Raw genomic sequence first — 21,646 nt, 5'->3', positions numbered from 1 at the left:
CACTTCCATAAAAAGACAAACAAAATTACACACCGTTGTCCAACAATTCACTAGAGGCTTAATGAAATTTTATATTACTGACTTCATTATTTTGCAAAATAAATTACATTAGCAAACCATACATACATTTTTCTTAAAATTGCAAATAAGATTTCTCACAATAAATGAATAGAATAGAGGTATAATTGGTAGTTATTGCATAGCAGTTCAGCATTTTTTTATTAACTAGAAAGAGATTTGGCTTACTAATGTTTCCAAGTTCAGAGTTCATAATAATGCATCTGCATAAATGCATGTGAAGTTTATACTAGTGATAAAAGAAAAACTTCAGCCAAATTAAATCTAAAGGAGTTTAATTGAGCAACAAACAATTCATGAACTGGGCAACCCCCAGAAACACAGCAGATGCACAGAGAAACCAGTGCAGCCACGTGGTGGAAGATTTATAGACCAAAAAAGGGAAATGACATACAGAAATCAGAAGTGAGGTACAGAATGGCTGGATTGGTTACAACTTAGCATTTGCCATATTGAACACAGTTTGAATGCTCAATCGTGTATAAATGGTTGAAGTACAGCCGCTGGGATCGGCCAAGACTCAGCTATTGTTACAGGTGCATACTCCTAAGTTAGGTTTTCAATCTTGTCTGCCTATTAAGCTAGGTTGCAGTTTGTCCGCAAGGACTCAAATATAGAAGTATGGAGTCCTTCTCAGGTCACATTTAGTTCACTTTAACACTAGTTAATTCAATAAAAAAAATTTTAAGCATCTACTGAATGCAATGTATTAATTAATACATTAATCTAGGAATTTGGGTGCTATAAAAGAAGTTGGAAAAGTAAACTCGGTTAAATTTTAGGAGTTGTTTAGAACTAAAAACTGTAGTTCATTAGAGAAGATTCATGGTGTTTTGATCTCTTTCTGAAACATGTGCTTATCAAAATTAGGGGTTCAACATGAGCCAACCAGCCTTTCAACTTCTAGATGAAGTTGAGACGTATAATAGTATGTGCAAATTGGAATCAGCTCAAATCAGGGGAAACTAAATTCTGTTCTAGTGGCCAAGATCATTACATTTTCAAAACTGAAACCATTCTCAAAAATTATACAACAAAAGATTTGTGCTATACAGACAGCATCTGAAATGGAGACAATTCTATCTGCAATGAATATAGGCAGGAAGCAAATCTTAGTTTGCTTAACCTTATTAGTCATGACTCACATAGATTTTATTTGAATGCAGTGTGGGAAAAAGTCATAGTGTGCTAATTTTCAAGGAACACAAGCAAAAGAAGGCAAACAGAAATAGATTTTCCTAAGAAACATCTCTAAAGAAAAGAGTCCTTCACCATTCATGCAGAAGTCAGTGATATGACCCTGACCAAATTTCCCAGTGCTGCTGAGAAGTAATGAGATGTCTGAAGTTGCTATTTAAAACTAATTTTACAAACTTTCAAATGTTATAATGGACCAAAAAACAGAAAAATAGCTAGAAAATTTTTGGTGTGACTATAAGGTAATGAGATTAGCACTCTGAGTCTTAGCAATTAATCTCATTACCGTGCAAGGTCTCTCACCGCTGTCCGTCTTACATAGACAGGAGGTAAAATAACACTCAGTACAAAATAAGCCATGTGGTTACATTCTATGGGAAGTCCTAAGGTAAGGTTGTGTCTTTATATACTTACTAAATCAAATTTGCACCAAATATTTTGATTTGACCTTTAGGACCTTACAATACCAAAGAGATTTTTCTCTTGCCATACAGTCTATTCATAGACCCACGTTCTGGTTTGATAACCAAGCAGAGTCCCAGGTATAAAGTTCACTCTTTGTAAATCAGCAGGATTTCTGGTTCACTGAGAACAGCCTGATACACAGAGTAGCAAATGAACAGAATTGGAGTTTAGAACTCCAAACTGTGCAGACACAGCTTAGATATGCCCTCTCTGTGGGCAGCAGGTACTCATGGTTGTATCTTTAGCCAGTTGCTGCTGCAGCATACCACTTAGTACATTACTACTTTGGTGAATAAATGATATTTTTGTGGGCTTGAACAGTTCATACACATCCCCAACATACGGGAAGCTTACTTCCCAGGGTGTCATCATACTTAATGTCTGGCTCCCTGTTAAATACATACCCCGTACTCTTGTTAGATCAAGCGAGGTAAATATGGGAATCTGCTTTCTAAACCTTAAAGTACTAATAAACTTCAGGTATACATTTTAAAAATTAAATCTGAGAAGCTATGACATCTACTTAGTCGGATGCTGCTCTGAGTGGTTGTAAAAGTGACTGCAACAAAATGAAATCTTGATACTTCTATTTGATACTTTTTTATATTGTTACTTGGCCTGATTGTACATAGAAGCTAGGCAGGTCATGTGTCAATAGAGAATGGTAAGGACTGTGGCCAAACTAGAGAGCAGAGCTAGAGAGAACAATCATTGTTTAAAGACAGTTAAGTACTAATTTTGCAAAAATGTCCAGCTGAACAAAACACATCTGTGGGGCTATGTTGGGTACACAAATTGTGAGTTTGGAATTCCCAATCTAGCAGGATAAGCTAAAACAAGAAAGGAAAATGTAGGCTTAATTTTCATTAAAATAAGATTGCATGTTAATTTTAGGTTCTCCATACCCACTGATACTTTACCAAAATTCCCACACGGGGATCTTTTAGTTAATCATCAAATACAAAATTTTCATATACCTATGGTGGTAAGAATGTGACATCACATGGTCTTGTATCTGAAAGTATGCTAAAAAGTGGAAAATAATTTCTAAACTGGTCCTGTATTCTATTTTATGAAATACTTTATTCATTTGTGCTTTGAAGGTTTTAGTTGTAATGTGTGGAATCGTTTATTACATTCAACAAAATTCCTAACTGCCCAGTATCTTAAAGCATAGTGATTATTTCTAGAAATGAGTGATTCATGCATTTTTTGTAAAAATATTGCCTTAGCTATGTTAATGTGTTATTACTATGAAAAATTATTCTGTGAAATGAAACATTTTCATCATCTAATCAAGTTACTTTCCTAAGTTAAAATATGATAAAGCAAGGATTAAATTATTGGCTGACTGTCTTTAAAGCATTAAATATGAGGTAAGCATCCCTTTCTTTCTGCCACATGCATACAATTGAATAATTATCTGTAAATAAGAGTTCTAATCCCATAACCCCAAACATTCATAGAGCCTGTCTTCCAGAATATCTCATTATCTTATATTCAACATGTCCAAAACCAAACACACTATATTTATTTCAAAACCAGCACTTACTTCTTTTCCTGTTTCCATGAAGTCAGCCGGTAAGTCAGTTGGGCAATAAATTAACCATTTATTGAGTACTACTATGTGTCAGACATTCTTTTAGGACTGAAAATCCAACCACCGGGAAAGAACAGACATGGCACCTTCCTTTGGGGACCTTACAGCCTAGCAGTGAAGTCAAGCAGCAGGAATATAAGCAGGAGCACAATGGCACCATAGGAAAATCATATGCTAAGGAATTAACCATGTTAACAAAGGACTGAATCTAACCTAGCTGGGGTTCAGGATCGGCTTCCTGGAAGAGGTGATGTGCTTATATTTGGAGCCGAAAGCTAAGTGTGTGTTAGCTAGAGAAGGATGAAAGAGATTGTACCAGGGAACAGCGAAGAGAAGTTCCTGAGGCAGACAAAGAGGCTGTAATTTGGTTAGGAATGAGAGAAGTCCAATATTGCTGGAGCAGAAAAGAGAGGGCAGAAAGATACTATATGAAATGCAGTATGGTCCTTATCCTTTTAGACTTGAAACCTGGAAATTGTTTTTGAACTGTCACCGCCTTTCATTTCTCGTATTCCAACCCTAATCGCATCCTTCAGATCTGGCCATCCATTTCTGTTTCCCCTGCTACCACTCTAGCCTAAGCCTTCATTTCTCATCTGTTGATTACTTTAACAGCCACCTAGCTGCTACTGTTTCTGTTCTTAGTCTTTCCCTGCTCCAATTCATTTTAACTAGCAGATTAACCTTCCTAAAACATGTATTTCATTTCATTGTTTCCTTTCTCTTACCAACCCTCCCCTGCAAATCCTCCACTGGCTTTCTACTAAAGCTAAACCCTTTACCATGGTAAAGGGTTCAGGGACCTCCACATTGAACCACGCTCTGCCCACCCATTTTATCTTCTGAGTTTTCTCTATGGGAAACTATTTCAGTAAGATATTCTTTTTATTATTAATTCAACAAATATTTATTGGACACTGACCATATGCCAAGCACACAGTTCTAGATCCCAGGGATACAGAGCTCCAGACCATAGGTAAGGCCCCTGCTCTCATGAAACTTATAATCCAATTGGAGAAGACAAACAATGAATGAATGGATAAATGAAGAAACTCTCAGATGGTGAAGTAGGTGCTGTGCAGAGCATTAGAGTGATGTCCCTGAGACTCACTAGGAGGCTGCACTAGATTAGAAAGTCAGTAAAGTCCTCTTGCAGGAGGTGACCTTTAAGGTAAAGTGTCAATGACAAGAAGCAGTCAGCCATGGGAGAAACAGGGGAAGAACATTTCAGGCAGTTGATTGTGGTGGCAAGCATGGAAGCAGGTAGATCAGTAAATAGTCTATTATGATATTCCAGGTAAAATATGATGATGGCTTTGGAAGAGTTGTGATAGTAGAGATGGAGAGAAGCATATGCATTTGGTATATGTTTTGCAAATAAAGTATTGGGAGTAGATGTGCAGAGAGAGGGAAGAAAGTAACCAAGGATAATGTTTCGAATTTTGTCTAATGTTGGATGAACTGATTAAATTTCAAGGCAGAGCAGGATACTGTTGTTGGTGCTTTTCCTGATGTAGCCCTTCCCAGATCTTTCTAAAAGAGATCTTCTGTCATCTGCAGACTACCCAGTGCTTTTCATGAAGCTAAAATGAATCTAGTGGGTCCGTGGTCAATGGCCTAATTTATTGTATCAACAGAGAATGGAAAGTTCTAACAGATCAACATCCCTGGGAGGAGATGTGAGCCTTATGCCATGCTAAGATACGGTAGTCAGCAGAATTCCTCATGGAAGGCCAGGTGGCCTCCTGTTTGCTTTGTGCGAGTGCCTTTTGGGTAGTTAGTGCTTCTCTGTGCCTCCTGGAATACTGACACCTGAGGTAAAGAAGAGGGAGCCATAAACTGTATATCAACAACTGGTTGAGACCATCTCCCTAGTTTGGACTTGCCAGCCCTGTCCTCTGGTCCTTTTGAGTATGTCATTTGAATTTCTGACTCGGAGTCTTCGTACTGTTCCCACCAACTAGATTATATTTCCTGCATTTCATCACCTGTGCTTGTCTTTCAAAGTTCAGGTCCTGCCTCCTTTGCAAGTCCTTTCTTACCACTGCAGCCCAAATGTAATTCATTAAATTACTGTGGTGTTTATCAGAGAGATACTCATTTTACCACTTATCATGACTGGTGTTCATACAGCTATAAGATATAAACATATAAGCTCTAGTTTATAAGCACTGAAGGGACAGGACTACATCTTATTCTTATACTAAATTACTCTTAACACACTAACATATCTGGCGTGTTATAAACAGCAATAAATAGCAAGTATTTGTTGCCATTATAGATACAAACTTAAACTTTTACATCTTTAACTCAAGTAGATTAAAAATAATAAGTAAATTGATAAAGTAAAACTACATGATGTTATAAGATATTCCAGTTGTAGGAATTATTGCACCCTCCTACTGACCGTGACAGTACCTTAATTTTTTATTCATTATGCCACCAAGCTATTCCATTAGATCACAATAGCATTTCTGGGTCATAGTAAGCAGCTTATCTATATTTGTTGAATGAATGAAATACACAATATATAAGCATTAGCTTTATGGACAGGCAGCTGCATATGCTTGTGAAGGTTATGTACTACATAACTCCAGAGAGCACCATTTGCAGAGGCCACGATGTATGCAACCTACCAAACAAAACTAGGTAGTATCTGAGAAGGTTCCTTTTAGGGCAGAGGGTGGTAAAGTTTCATGAGCCAAGTTCATCTCACTGCCTGTTTTTACAAATGAAGTTTTATTGGAACACTGGCACACTCATTTGTTTATTATATTGTTTATGACTGCTTTCATACTACCATGGCTAAGTTGAACAGAAACTGCACGGCTCACAAAGCCCAAAATATTAACTATCTGCCCCTTTGTGATAAAGCCTGCTGACCCCTAAGGGAGACTTCTTCCAGTTGAGAACAAAACAAACCCATTTCATTTTAAAATTGCTTTTACTAATTGTTTAAGTGTGAAGAGTGTTTTATTATGGTGTTTTTTCCTTTTCAAAGTTATCTTACTCTTTTGCAGTAATGCCTGAAAATTCAAACTTTCCATATCGGCGGTATGACCGGCTCCCTCCAATCCATCAATTCTCCATAGAAAGTGACACGGATCTCTCTGAGACTGCAGAGTTGATTGAGGAGTATGAGGTTTTTGATCCTACCAGACCTCGACCAAAAATCATTCTTGTTATAGGTATGAGGACAGAAAGCAAAAATTCTCATACTGTTGCTACCTTTGTTTATATATTTACATTTCAAAAAAGTAAATTGTGTATTATATGTGCAAACACTTAGTTGGATAATGACAATCAATAGAAACAAAAGCTCAAGGGACAATAAATGGAGATATTCTTAGTATAAGTTGCAATAAAATGAAAATTGTTATAATTATATAATCTAATGCCTATTGCATTTTCATAGATTCCCATTAAAATGTCATAGAAAATCTCTATAATGAATTGAAAGTAATACCTTCAAGATTTATTGTCCTGTGGTTTTATGTATTTAATCTTGATCACAGATAACTGAGCCAGTTGAAGTTTTCTAAGAGCTGGATGTGGTGGTAGTCCCAGCTAGTAGGGAGGCTGAGCCAGGAAGATCCCTTCAGCCCAGGAGTCCACTTCAGCCCAGGAGTCCAGTCTGGGCAACATAGTGAGACTCTGTTTCTAGAAGAAAAAAAGAAAGTCTTCTAAACATGATGTGATTTTTACCCCTTTGAACCAACAAATTAAATTTTTACTCACTATTAACTTTAGAGGGAAAAATAAATAATAATATATTGGTAAAGGTTCATATAAATGAATCTTCTTTATGGCAGATTGGCACCTGTAATAAATCCAAAGTTTCATTGTTAAAAGACAAACAAATCTAATAGAATAGTGTTTTACATAGCACATAACATCTGAGTATTAGCCAAAATAACAATGATAATAGTTCATTTTAAAAGTTGCCACTATGAATCTTATGTTGAATATGGAAATATCAGCTCCATGACATTTCACAGGAATAGAAAATGAAAATGTTTTAAATATTTTTGAAAAATTCCTTTTTGGTCAAGGAGGGAGGATCACTTGAGCCCAGGAGTTTCAGACCAGCCTGGTCAACATAGCAAGACCCTGTCTCTACAAAAAATTTTAAAACTTAGCTGGGTGTGGTGGCACACACCTGTAGTCCCAACTATTTGGGAGGCTGAAGTGGGAAGATAGCTTGAGCCCAGGAGTTCGAGGTTGCCGTGAACTCCACTGCACTCCAGTCTGGGTGACAGAGAGACCTCATCTCGAAAAAAGAAAAAAAAAAATTTGACTATTTTTGCAAATTCTTTCTCAAAATCTATAAAAATCATGAAGAGACCTGTGAACATGCAACATGTAGTCATTGTTTCATATTCCAGTTAGAATCACCTTTCACAGAGATGACCAAAAGCAAAACTCTGGCATGAAATGTTCAAAGCTGTTCTAGCTGGTTGCATTAACAGAGTGCCAGATTTATAGAGACCCCATGCAAGGAAGTAGTAGTGCTCCAGAGGACATAGCAATGTTGACAACTAGGAAAAAAGCATGCAAATAAACACACCAAGCTATAACAAGAATTTAAGCTCACTAGACTAGAAGGAATGACATTTGTATATTTTAAAGTGAAATGAAAATGAAATTGCAAATATATCTAGCCCTGAATTGTTAAAGACAAAATTACAGGAAGAGAGTTTAAAGTCAGTTTTTGAAGAGTTAAAATATATTTTTGGAGAGTTAAAATATTTTTATGGCTTTATGGTAGCCACTGTTATGCCATAAATCTCTATTCTTGCAAGTGGAATGCATTCTTTTTGTGCTTAAAATTTTCAAGTCCTTACCTAGAAGACAGGGAAACACTTTAATAAATGATAGAACTACAGGTGAAAAATAATCGGGAATTATGTCATCATTTTATGATTTGTATGTGGACAGAACACATTCTTTCTATTTTGCTGTTCTTGCTGCTAGTAATAAAGTATTGGTCATTATTAACAGGATGAACAAATGGAAGTTTGATTGTTCATGAAAATGGTTTGATAGCAAATTGATCTTGTATAAAAGAGCACAAATATTTTTTGTGTGTACTATGAATTTTATATGAAAATGATTAAAATATTTCAATAAACTAAGATCTTTGGAGAATATGTAAATGCTCAAATCTCTCCCACTTCACATTTCTTTCTATTCAGTGAAATCAACTTGTTTCCCGAGGTTGTGATTCTCATTATAGGCTTACATGCCGTATTGTAACATTTTATATATTATAAGAATGATGAACCAATAAGTGTAAATAATTTTAAGAGGATTGAAACAAAGGAAGAAAGGAGAGGGTGGATCTTAGGTTGTCTGAGAGAATTGGGGCAATTTTGTGACTTTTTTTGGAATTATAAAATAATTGTACCTGAACCTTACAAATTTGTATTAGTTCGAACCTAAAAATGTGAGAGTGGGATATAGATGCCCACATGGTTTCTCTTCTAGCACTGCAGAATTTTTTTTAGGCTGACTCTCTTGGAACAGATACGAATCTCTCTTGTGTTAACATAATCATAAAATATCAGTGAGATGGACCCTAATATTTATAAGTATTAGAGATGTGAACAGACCAAAATTAAGCCCATTCTGGCTCTAGAAAATTAAATTGATTGGAACTTTCAGTTTTCAAAGTAAGATTAATTTGATAGAAACTTTCAGTAATTAAGCTCATCCAACAAATTAATGACAGAGAATATCTCTGTCAATTGTGCCAACTGCATTTTTTGTTGTCTACTGTTGCCTCCATTAGTTGACAAAATTTTTTTTCTTGAAAGTACCATAACATTCTCAGTGTGTCTGAATTTTTAAAATTAATGGAGTGTATGATCTCTTAGTTTGGTGGTTGTGATTAAGTGTGGAAATATAGCTTCTGAAAGATACCTGATTCTTCAAGGAATAAATCAGTTTGAATTTGTCAATGGAATTGGTCAGATAATTTTTTTATTTCAAGTCAATTCATGATTTGCCCATATATTAGTAGGTTAAAAGCAGCTATTTAAAACCAAAACTTACTTTTGATTTGAAAAATAATCTAGTAGAAGTCTTTAATCCATTTTGATTTTATTTTGCATATGACAAGAGATAGGGATCTGGTTTCTTTCCTCTGTATATGGATGTCTAGTTTTTCCAGCATCATTTATTGAAGAGACTGCTTTTTACACGGTGTGTGTTCTTGGCATCTTTGTGGAAAATGAGTTCACTGTAGGTGTGTGGATTTGTTTCTGGGTTCTCTATTCTGTTCCATTGGTCTATATGTCTGTTTTTACATTGCATAAAACTCTTGCATTCAAACAATATAAGGCAAGGACATGCACGAGCAAGCATTTCAAAAAAGATTTAAATAAGCTGTGTAAATACTGGTGGGCCTTTGTCTAAAAATAATGGTTACATTTCACCGAATTACACATTAACTCTCTGTTGGTGTGGAATCCATTATTGTTATTTTGATCATTGTTTTTTATATCCCACAGATTTTTCTTTGATTACAGGAGGAAAAATGTTAGATTTTACATAGAAAAATGTCAAGATTTCTTTCAACTACATTGTTCAAAAAAATTTTTAATTAGCTATTTGCTCAAATAGGTAGAGGAAAAACCTGTATCTCTCATTTAATACAGTTGGTCAAGACAATTCTTTCCTTGATGAAGTCTCTACTTGCTTTACATTCAAAGGCAGCACTGAGAAAGCCGCAAATGGCTTTCCTATTTAACCACCTGCCTTGGTGACACAGAATCTGCATCCCAGATGAAGTAGTAGTTGTATAAAAGGGAGGTCCTTATTGTATCAGAAGATCACAGTTTTGCCTGTTTTAAATACTAGGTGGTCCAGGAAGCGGAAAGGGTACTCAGAGTTTGAAAATTGCAGAACGATATGGATTCCAATACATTTCTGTGGGAGAATTATTAAGAAAGAAGATCCACAGTACCAGCAGCAATAGGAAATGGAGTCTTATTGCCAAGATAATTACAACTGGAGAACTGGCCCCGCAGGTACTGCTGTATAATTTTCTTTTATTCTGCAAAATGTCTTCCTACCACTTGAGTATACTAAGTTTAACTGTGGGGTTTTTTTTTTTCCATTCTTTCTGTTTATAAAAGGAAACAACAATTACAGAGATAAAACAAAAATTGATGCAAATACCTGATGAAGAGGGCATTGTTATTGATGGATTTCCAAGAGATGTTGCCCAGGCTCTATCTTTTGAGGACCAAGTAAGAATGTCTCCTTCTATTTTAAATGGACTATTTTTTTGCTTAAAATTTTGGGAATAAAAACAAAAAGACTTCTTGGAAGACTTGTGGTGCTTTTGAATGAATTCTGGTCTGAAAACAGGCAAATACATCAGTGTGGGTTGGCAGAAGGTCATTTCTTTGGCAAACACTTAAAAATTGAAGACAGTCTCTGCCAAAAGGAAAGATAGCTAATAATAGAATTCTTTTTATTGAAAAATGCAAATCTCTCTAAAATTTATTTCAAAATACTTTTCATACAATTGTTTTTTATCTTGAATTACTAAGAATAAGCCTTATTCAGTACTGTCCAGGGATGCAAAACATTACCCTGTACTTATATTCATGCCAACTAAGGAAACTTTCTTCGGGTTGTGAAATACTGAACCACCTACGTAGATTAAGATAGGGTTCGGTTGCCAGAATTTGAGTAGGCTATGCCTGCTCAACCCCCACCACATCTGTTTTAAAGGAAAATAAATCAATTAAAGTATTTTATATATATATTTAAGCTTTAAAATCTCATGTTAATTGGTTTTTCATTTTAAAAAATTAAGGCTGGACTCAGTGGCTCACGCCTGTAATCCCAACAATTTGGAAGGCTGAGGTGGGTAGATGGCTTGAGCCCAGGAGTTTCAGACCAGCCTGGGCAATATGACAAAACCCCATCTCAAAAAAAAAAAAAAAAAAAAAAAAAAAAAAAAAAAAAAAACCTGAAAATTAACCAGGTATAGTGGCGCACACCTGTAGCCCCAGCTACTCAGGAGGCTAAGAGAGACTGAGAGGCAGGAGAATCACCTGAGCTCAGGACATCAAGACTACAGTGAGCCAAGATGTTACCACTGCACTCCAGCATGGGTGACACAGCAAGACCCTGCTTCAAAAAAAATTTCTTTTAATTACAGAAGTAATATATGCTCATACAAATTTTAAGTCTATCTGTAAAACGTGAAAGTCCATCAACACCCTCCCATCCCACTGCTCCTCCTTTCCTGAGAAATAGGAGTACTGTTAGGTTTGTTATATATTCTTCCAGACCTTTTTCTATACTTACATGCATACATACATGTATGGATGCACATGCTCATATTCAAATGCATTCTAAATTTTCATAACGACTTTTCCAAGTTATATCAATGTTGACTGAGAGTATCTTTTTCTAGAGACCCTTTCCAACCAGATATGATTCATGTGTAAAATTTTTGCCAACCTGATAAGTAAATGGCATTTTGTGTTTTAAACTCGCATTTCTTGGGTTACTATTAAGGTTAAGTATATTTTCATACACTCATTGGACATTTGTATTTCTTCCTTATGTGAATTGCCTGTTCTCCTTTGCCCATTTTTCTACAGACTTTTAAATATTTTTCTTATTTATTTCAAGGAGCGTTTAACATATTACAGATACCGTATTATACAGTATTAGGTAAAATACGATGTCAGTTTGTGTATCACATGAAAGAAGCCTGGAGTTGGGCAGTTCACGGCCAGGGTAGCTTTACAAAACATTTTTTTGAATGTTCCCATTAACTGTTTTGGATCACCTATTGTGCTAGAATGTTTGCCTCCCCTTCTTAGGTTTCCTCTCCCACCGTCAGTCCAGAGCCTCTGGTGCTCAGTCAGCTTAAGGGCTTGGTTCTAATTGTTCTGGCTTTGAAGAGAGAAAAACTGGAAAATATCTGATGAAGTTTTGTTATTGCTGTTGCTACCACATTATATTCTATTGAAAGCGGGTGCTATGGCAGTCATTCCATGTGATTCTTTGTTATTGGTAGAAGTGTGATAGGCAGGGAGGCAGGCATTGCCACCCAAACCTGGTTCTCCCACCCACATATTGAATGTGCTAAACTTGGTAGGGACAAGCAGATGAAGCTACTTGATTTTTTTTTTCTGTCTATTGCTTTTTAAACATGCTATGTTGAGTATCTTTCTTTTTTGTTGAACAATAACTCAGGACGAGTCCCTGACTTTTCTGGTCACTTAAAAAACATTAACAAAAGATCTCATTTTCAGCTCTTGAAAAGTACAGTCCAATCTAAATCAAAACTTTAATTTCTTATTCACTTTAACATATCTCTGCTGTCCCCAGCTTGGACGAGATTCAGACTCAGAAACCTAAGGTGGTATAACAGAACTTGAAATTCCTACTCATGTGACTTGCAGTAGATGGGAGAGGGAGTAGATGGAAGAAAGGATTCCCTCCTACATAGGGAAGAGGTAGGAAAAGCATAACCCTCTGGTAACTCTCTCTGGATACCTGATCAATCTACATCTTCTTTTATATAGCCTAGTCATAGGTAACAGTACTGATTTGGGGTCTGTTAGCAAATTCTATAGGATGGTCTGTTATCTCTATGTAGAATGTGCAGCAACTTACATTTATTGTTTTCAACCACATTTCTGAGACTGAAAAGGTCCAATTTAACATCTTCTTAGGATGGCATTCTAGCAGCCTGGAGGTTCTTTGCCACTGTGGGCAGTACAGAGGTGTCTGAGGTCGATGTCACCTTTGCTTATCCTGCAGGAGTTAAGCGGGTATGGAGGCAAAGCTGAAATGTTATTGTAAAGCAGTGTCAGGGTCAGCCCTGATGATTCTACACCCTATGTAGGCTTAAGCTTCTGGGGTGTCTTTTTTTCTGCTACCATTTCTGACACCAAATGTGTGGTCTTCCACACCAGTTCTCCAGTTCTCCAACACAAACTGGGTGCCTAAGAATTCAGTTCAACTTGGACCCTATCCAGAGTTAGTTCAGACCCCACAGGTTAAGAGCTCAGTTCCACAAGTCTGCTCCTGCTTCAGACATCAGTTGCAAGTCCCAGCAACCACCTGTACTTCTGATTGACGGTGTGGGTTTCCATAACACTCTCCACAGGTTGTATAATTCACTGCAGTGCCTCAGAACTCAGAAAAACACATTTAGTGGTTTATTATAAAGGATACAACTAAATATATATTTTTATTACACTGCATCTTCTCAAGGTTTTGCTTTAACTTCGTTTTTGTTTGTTTTTGTTTGTGTAAATATAGGCACATACACACATACCAACGTTTTCCCCAAGATTTCCCCACAGATCTGGGGTGTGAGAAGAGGTGAATTTCTGATGTCAGCCATATATGGGTGATGGTCAGACCACTGTAACAAAAGGGCCTGACACTTAAATGGCTTTTAGGATGAAGAAGTGCATTTTTCGTCTTTTGGAATAGTCTCCATGTGAACAGTCCAGCTTGACTGGGCAGCTTTTTTCCTTGAGATGACTGAGGGACCATGGTTCCTCCCAGGTTTTTCTGCCATCTCCTAGGACACTGTCACTGGCAGGATGGTTGAAACAGGGTTGTCATCACATATGGGTTCCAGCTAGCATGGAAGGGGAAGAGAATGCGAAGGTCTGAAGTCTCAAATCTGGAAGTGACATCCATTGCTTCTGCTCACATGGCATTGCTGAGAATTTAGTCCTGTTGGAATTGGGAGGAAGACCCATGTGACTATTGTCTGTATTATTTAGAGTAAATCCGAGGTGCTACAATAAAAAGATACAATGAACAGTAGCATAATACAGAAACTTGTTTCTCTTTTATGTAATGGATGGCCTCACTGTGAATGAGGGGAGGGCAGTTTCAGTCCTCACATTCATGCAGAGATGCAGGGTTTTTTTCCAGCTCATTGTCCTTCCAACTGTAGAGCAACAGCTCCAAAATTTTTGGTCACAGGACCTCTTTACACTTTTTAAAAATTATTAAGGACCTCAAAAATCTTTCATTTATATGTGCTATATCTGTTGATATTCACCATATGAGAAATTAAAACAAATTTTAAAATAAGTATTTGTTAAGTCCTTCAAAATAATAAATCCATAGAAGTTAACCTGAATGACATATTTTTAGAAAAGTAATCATATTTTCCAAAACTTAAAAAGTGATGCGAGAGACATTGCTTTATATATTTGCAAATCTCTTTAACTTCTAGCTAATAGAAGAGAGTTATATTCTCATATCTGCTTTTGTATTCAAACTGCTGTGACATCACACTTCCTGTAGCCACTGCAAAACTCCACTGTAGCTTTGTGAGAAAGTGAGAGTAAAAAAGGCACATAATGTCACAGTATTAGCAGGAAAATAGTTTGGACCTATGTCCTTCTGAAGGGGTCTTATGATCCCCAGAGGTCTAAGAGCACAATTTCAGAACCACTGCCCTGGGGCATTGTAGATGTCTGCATGGTGAAAGCTAGGTCACTGCCATGGCCAGGTTCCCGCTGATTGGAAGGGGAGGAGAGTGCAAAGGATATATGCTCAAATTCTTTCTTAAACTTTTTTATTTTAACTTTTGTGAGTACATAGTAGGTATATATGTTTAAGGGGCACATGAGATATTTGGATACAGGCATGCAACGTGAAATAAGCACATCATGAAGAATGGGATATCCATCCCCTGAAGCGTTTATCCATTGAGTTGCAAACAATCCAATTACTCTATTTAAGTTGTTTTAAAATGTACAATTATTATTGACCATAGTCTCCCTGTTGTGCCATCAAATAGTAGGTCTTATTCATTCTTTCTAACATTTTTTGTACCCATTAGCCATCTCTGTCTCCACCCACCGACACACCTGCAACCCCTTATTACCTACCCTTCCCAGCCTCTGATAACCATCCTTCTACTCTCTATCTCCATGACTTCAATTGTTTTGATTTTTAGATCCCACAAATAAGTGAGAACATGTGATGTTTGTCTTTCTATGCCTGTCTTATTTTATTTAACATAATCATGTCCATCCATATCATTGCATATGTCAGCATCTCATTCATTTTTATGGCCAAATGGTAATCCGTTGTATATATGTACCACATTTTCTTTTTTCTTTTTTCTTTTTCTTTTCCTTTTCTTTTTTGTTTTGAGATGGAGTTTTGTTCTTGTTGCCCAGGCTGGAGTGCAATGGCACAATCTCGGCTCACTGCAGCCTCGGCCTCCTGGATTCAAGCGATTCTCCTGCCTCAGCCTCCTGAGTAGCTGAGTTTACAGGCATGTGCCACCATGCCCAGCTAATTTTGTATTTTTAGTAGAGATGGGGTTTCTCCATGTTGGTCAGGCTGGTCTCGAACTCCAGTCCTCTGGTGATCCGCCAGCCTCGGCCTCCCAAAGTGCTGGGGTTACAGGCATAAGCTACCATGCCTGGCCTTAGGTACCACATTTTCTTTATCCATTCATCTGTGGATAAACACTTAGTTTGCTTGCAAATCTTAGCTATTGTAAACAGTGCTGCAACAAACATAGGAGTGCAGATATCTCTTCGATACACTGATTTCCTTTCTTTTGGCTATATACCCAGCAGTGGGATTGCAGGATCATATTGGAGCTCCATTTTTAGTTTTTTGAGGAACCTCGAAACAGTTCTTCATAGTGGTTAGACTAATTTACATTCCCATTAACAATGTACAAGGATTCCCTTTTCTGCACATCCTCGTCAGTATTTGTTGTTGCCTGTCTTTTGTATATAAGACATTTAAGTGGGGTGAGGTGATATCTTATTGTAGTTTTGATTTGCATTTCTTTGATAATCAGTGATGTTGAACACTTTTTCACATGCCCGTTTGCTATTTGTATATTATCTTTTGAGAATGTCTATTCAAATCTTTGCCTATCTTTTGATTAGATTTTTTTTCTGTAGAGTTGTTTCATCTCCTTGTATATTCTGGTTATTAATCCTTTGTCAGAAGGGTAGTTTGCAGATTTTTTTTTGCAGCCCACCATTCTGTGGATTGTCTTTTTACTTTGTTGATTTTATCATTTGCTGTGCAAAAGTTTTTAAATTTGGTGTGATCCCGTTTGTCCATCTTTTCTTTGGTTGTCTGTGCTTATGGGGTATTGCTCAAGACATTTTTGCCCAGACCAATGTCCTGGAGATTTCCCCCAGTGTTTTCTTGTAGTAGTTTCATAGTTTGAGGTCTTGATTTTAAGTATTTGATCCATTTTGATTTTATTTTTGTATATGGTGAAAGATAAGGGTCTAGTTTTATTTTTCTGCATATGGACATCCAGTTTTCTCAGAACCATTTATAAGGCAGAAAGAGACTGTCTTTTCCCTGTTTTCATGCAGTACCACGCTGTTTTGGTTACTACAGCTCTGTAGTATAATTTGAAGTCAGGTAATGTGATTCTTGCAGTGTTGTTCTTTTTGCTCAGGATAGCTTTGGCTATTCAGGGTCTTTTGTGGTTCTATATACATTTTAGAATTGTTTTTTTCTATTTCTGTGAAGAATGTCATTGGTATTTTGACGGGATTAGATTGAATCTGTAGATTGCTTTGGGTAGTATGGATATTTTAACAATATTATTTCTTCCAGTCCATGAAAATGGATTTTTTTTCATTTTTTGGTGTTTTCAGTTTCATCAGTGTTTTATAATTTTCATTACAGAGATTATTTGGTTAATTCCTAGGTATTTAATTTTATGTGTAGCTGTTGTAAATGGGATTACTTTTTTATTTCTTTATCACATTGTTCACCATTGGCATATAGAAATGCTACTGATTTTTCTATGTTGGTTTTGTATCCTGCAACTTAATTGAATTTGTTTATCAGTTCTAATAGTTTTCTTCTGGAGTCTTTAGGTTTTTTCAAATATAAGATTGTATCATCTGCAAACAAGGATAATTTGGCTTCTTCCTGTTCAATTTGGATGCCATTTATATATTTTTCATGTTTGATTGCTCTAGCTAGAACTTCTAGTACTATGCTGAATAATGGTGGTGACAGTAGGCATCCTTGTCATGTTCCCAATCTTAGAGGAAAGGCTTCAGCTTTTCCCCATTCAGTATGATACTAGCTGTGGGTCTGTCATATATGGCTTTTGTTATGTTGAGGAATCTTCCTTCTGTCTCCAGTTTTTTTAGCATTTTTATCATGAAGGGATGTTGAATTTTATCAAATACTTTTTCAGCATCAATTGAAATGATCGTGTGATTTTTACCCATCATTCTATTGATATAATGTACATATTGATTGATTTATGTATGTTGAACCATCTTTGCATCCCAGAAATAAATCTTACTTGGTTATGATGAATGATCTTTCTACTGTATCGTTGAATTCAATTTGCTAGTTTTTTTTTTTTTTTTGAGGATTTTTGCATCAATATTCATCAGAGACATTGGCTCTTGGTTTTTTCTTTTTTGATATGTCTTTCTCTGGTTTTGGTATCAGGGTAATACTAGCTTCATAAAATGACTTTGGAATTATTTCCTCCTCCTCTATTTTTTGGGATGGTTTGAATATGATTGGTAGTAGTTCTTCTTTAAATGTTTGGTAGAATTCAACAGTGAAGCCATCTGGTCCCAGGCTTTTTCTTAACTGGGAGATTTTTTATCTTTGATCTTTTTACTTGTTATTGGTCTGTTCAGGTTTTGGATTTCTTCTTGATAAGTGGCATGCATCTTGGAATTTGTTCATTTCTTCTAGATTTCCCAATTTATTGGCATACAGCTGCTCATATTAGGCACTAATGATCTTTGAATTTCTGCAGTATTAGTTGTAATGTCTTCATTTTCATTTCCAATTTTATTTATTTGGATCTTCTCTATTTTTTTTCCTAGTCTGGCTAAAAGCTGCAAATATTTTCTTTGTCAATTTCATTTTACTTTTCAAAAAAACAAATTTTTGTTTCCTTAACCTTTTATTGTTTTTTCATTTCAGTTTCTGCTCTGATCTTTATTTCTTTTCTTCTACTAATTTTTTTTGTTTGATTTGCTTTTGCCTTTTTAAATTCAGGATGCATGTTTAGATTATTTACTTGAAATCTTTCCTGTTTTATAATGTAGGCACTTATAGCTATAAATTTCCTTCTTAATACTGCTTTTGCTGTATTCCATAGATTTTGGTATTTTTGTTTCCATTATCATGTGTTTCAAAATTTTTTTCAGTTTCCTTCTTAATTTCTTGATTGACCAATTGGTCAATCCAATTGGTCAATTGGATTATTCCAATTGGTCAATCAAGAAATTATATTTGTATAATTATATAATATGTCACATGTATTTGTATTTTTTCCAGAATTCCTCTTATTATTAATTTCTGTTTTTATTCCATTTTGGTCAGAGAAGATACTTGATATTATTTTAATTTTTTTAATGCTTTAAGACTTATTTTGTGACCTAAAATATTCTCTGTCCTTGAGAATGATCCATGTGCTGAGGAAAAGAATGTGTTCTGCGCCTGTTGGATGAAATGCTCTGTAAATATCTATTAGATACATTTGGTCCATAGGTGCAGATTAAGTATGAAGTTTCTTTGTTGATTTTCTGTCTGGAAGATCTGTCCAATGCTGAAAGTGAGGTGTTGAAGTCTCCAAATATTATTGTATTGTGGCCTATCTCTCTCTTTAGTTCTAATATTTCCTTTATCTATCTGGGTGCTCCCATGTTGGGTGCGTATGTATTTAAAATTGTATGTTCTCTTGCTGAATTGACCCCTTTATCATTATATAGTGACTTTTTTTGTCTCTTATTATAGCTTTTGTCTTAAAATCTATTTTGTTTGATACAAGTGTAGCAACTTCTCTTTTTTGGTTTCCATTCACATGGAATATCTTTTTCCATCTTTTTATTTTCAGTATATGTGTGTCATTATAAGTGAAGTGGGTTTCCTGTGGGCGACATATCAATGGGTCTTGTTTTTTCCATCTGTTCAGCCAGTCTATGTCTTTCAATTGGAGAGTTTAGTCCATTTACATTCAACATTATTATTGATAAGTAAGGACTTACTCCTGCCATTTTGTTATTTGTTTTCTGGTTTTCTTGTGGTCTTCTCTTCCTTCTTTCTTGCATTCCTGTCTTCCTTTAGTGAAGATTATTTTCTCTGGTGATATCATTTAGGTTCCTCCTTTTTTTGTGTGTGTGTATCCATTGTATGTTTTTTGATTTGGGGTTACCACGAGACTTGCAAATACTATCTTATAATCATTATTTTAACCTAATACTATTTGCATAATCAAACAAGCAAAAAGAAAGCAAATACAAACTCACCTTAACTTCATTTTAAACTTTTAAACTTTTTGTTGTTTCTGCTTATATCTTATTGTACTATGTCATGAAAAGGTGTTGTCATTATTTTTGATGATTTGTGATTTAGTCTTTCTAGTTAGGATAAGAGTAGTTTACATACCACACGTGCAGTGTTATAATATTCTGTGTTTTTCTGTGTACTTACTATTACCAGTTAGTTTTGCACCTTCAGGTGATTATTTATTGCTCAATAATGTCCTTTTCTTTCTGACTGAAGTATTCCTGTTAGCATTTCTTATAGGACAAGCTTGGTATTGATGAAATTCCTCAGCTTTTGTTTGTCTGGGAAAGTGTTTATTTATCCTTTATGTTTGAAGGATATTTTCATGAGATATACTATTCTAGGGTAAAAGTTCTTCTCCTTCAACATTTTAAATATATCATACCACTCTCTCCTGGCTGGTAAAGTTTCCACTGAAATGTCTGCTGCCAGACATGTTGGAGCTCCATGGTGTTATTTGTTTCTTTTTTCTTGCTGCTTTTAGGATCCTTTCTTTATCCTTGACCTTTGGGAGTTTGATTATTAAATGCCTTGAGGTAGTCTTCTTTGGGTTAAATCTGCTTGGTGTTCTAGAACTTCTTGTATTTGGATATTGATATCTTAGGAGTTCTCTGTTATTATCCCTTTGAATAAACTTTCTACCCCATCTCTTTCTTTACCTCCTCTCTAAGGCCAATAACTTACATTTGCCCTTTTGAGGCTATTTTCTAGATCCTGTAGGTATGTTTCATTGTTTTTATTCTTTCTTTCTTTTGTCTCCTCTGACTGTGTATTTTCAAATAGCCTCTCTGCATGCTCACTAATTTTTTCTTTTGCTTGCTTAACCAATTCTGTTATTAAAGGACTGTGATGCATTTTTCAGCCCCAAAGTTTCTGCTTGATTCTTCAATCTCTTTGTTAAATTTATCTGGTAGAATTCTGAATTCCTTCTCTGTGTTATCTTGAATTTCTTGAAGTTTCCTCAACACAGCTGTTTTGAATTCTCTATCTGAAAGGGCACATATCTCTGTTTCTCCAGGATTAGTCCCTGGTGCCTTATTTAGTTCATTTGGTGAGGTCACGTTTTCCTGGATGGTGTCTATGCCAGTAGATGTTCTTTGGTGTCTGGGCATTGAAGAGTCAGTTATTGTAGTCTTCACTGCCTGGGTTTATTTGTGACTGTCTTTCTTGGGGAGGCTTTCCAGATATTTGAAAGGTCTTGAATGTTATGATCTAAGCTATTTCTGCTTTAGGGGGCACCCCAAGCCCAGTAATGCTGTGGTTCTTGCAGACTCATGGAGGCCCTGCCTTGATGGTCTTGGATAAGATCTGGCAGAATTCTCTTGATCATCAGACAGAGATTCTTGTTCTCTTCCCTTACTTTCTCTGACACATAGAGAGCCACCTAACACTGGGGGTGGAGTGCCACAAGCACCCCTCTGGCCACCACCACTATAACTACTTTGAGTCAGACCTGAAGCCAACAGAGTGCTGAGTCTCACCAACTGTAACCACTCCCTGGCTATTGCCTGTGTTCACTCAAAGTCCTTAGGCTTTACAATCAGCAAGTGGCAAAGCCAGCCTGGTCTGTGTCCTTCTTTTCAGGGTGGTGAGTGGGTCCAAAAGTGCCATCCACGAGTCTGGGACCACACTCAAAAACCTTAGAAGTCTACCTGGTATTCTGTTGTATTTCAGCTGAGCTGGCAGTCAAACGCAAGACACAGTCCTTCTCACTCTCCCCTCCTCTTCCCAAAGGCAGAGAAGACTCACCGCATACCCATCATTACCCCTGGCCATGAGGAGTACTGCCAGACTATCACCAGTGGGTTTCCTTAAGGCCCAATATCTCTTAAGTCAGCTTGTGTGAATGCTGCCTGGCCTGGGACTCACCCTTCAGAGCAGTGGGCTTTCCTTTGGCCCAGAGCAGGTCCAAAAATGCCATCCAAGAGTAAAGTCCTGTAATTGGGGACCCCAAGAGCCCACCTGGTTCTCTATCCCCTG

General features: G+C 36.4%; 1 protein-coding gene across 2 annotated transcripts in view; it reads left to right on the top strand.

Annotated features, from left to right (window-relative positions):
• The window catches only part of LOC105482680 (adenylate kinase 5), a 292,348-nt gene that overhangs the window by 5,282 nt on the left and 265,420 nt on the right, over window positions 1–21,646 (top strand). Inside the window, exons 3-5 of one of the 2 annotated variants that reach the window (XM_011742912.3) lie at window positions 6,433–6,528; window positions 10,202–10,371; window positions 10,480–10,593. In XM_011742912.3, coding sequence (XP_011741214.1) covers window positions 6,433–6,528; window positions 10,202–10,371; window positions 10,480–10,593 — 380 coding nt within the window. Of the gene's footprint in view, window positions 1–6,360; window positions 6,529–10,201; window positions 10,372–10,479; window positions 10,594–21,646 lie in introns of both variants that reach the window. The other variant, XM_011742910.3, reaches the window with a different exon arrangement.

This window comes from Macaca nemestrina, chromosome 1, assembly GCF_043159975.1.
Source record: "Macaca nemestrina isolate mMacNem1 chromosome 1, mMacNem.hap1, whole genome shotgun sequence".
NCBI classification, from domain to species: domain Eukaryota; kingdom Metazoa; phylum Chordata; class Mammalia; order Primates; family Cercopithecidae; genus Macaca; species Macaca nemestrina.
The sequence above is the reverse complement of the archived record's forward strand: the minus strand, read 5'-3'. Positions and strand labels throughout refer to the sequence as shown.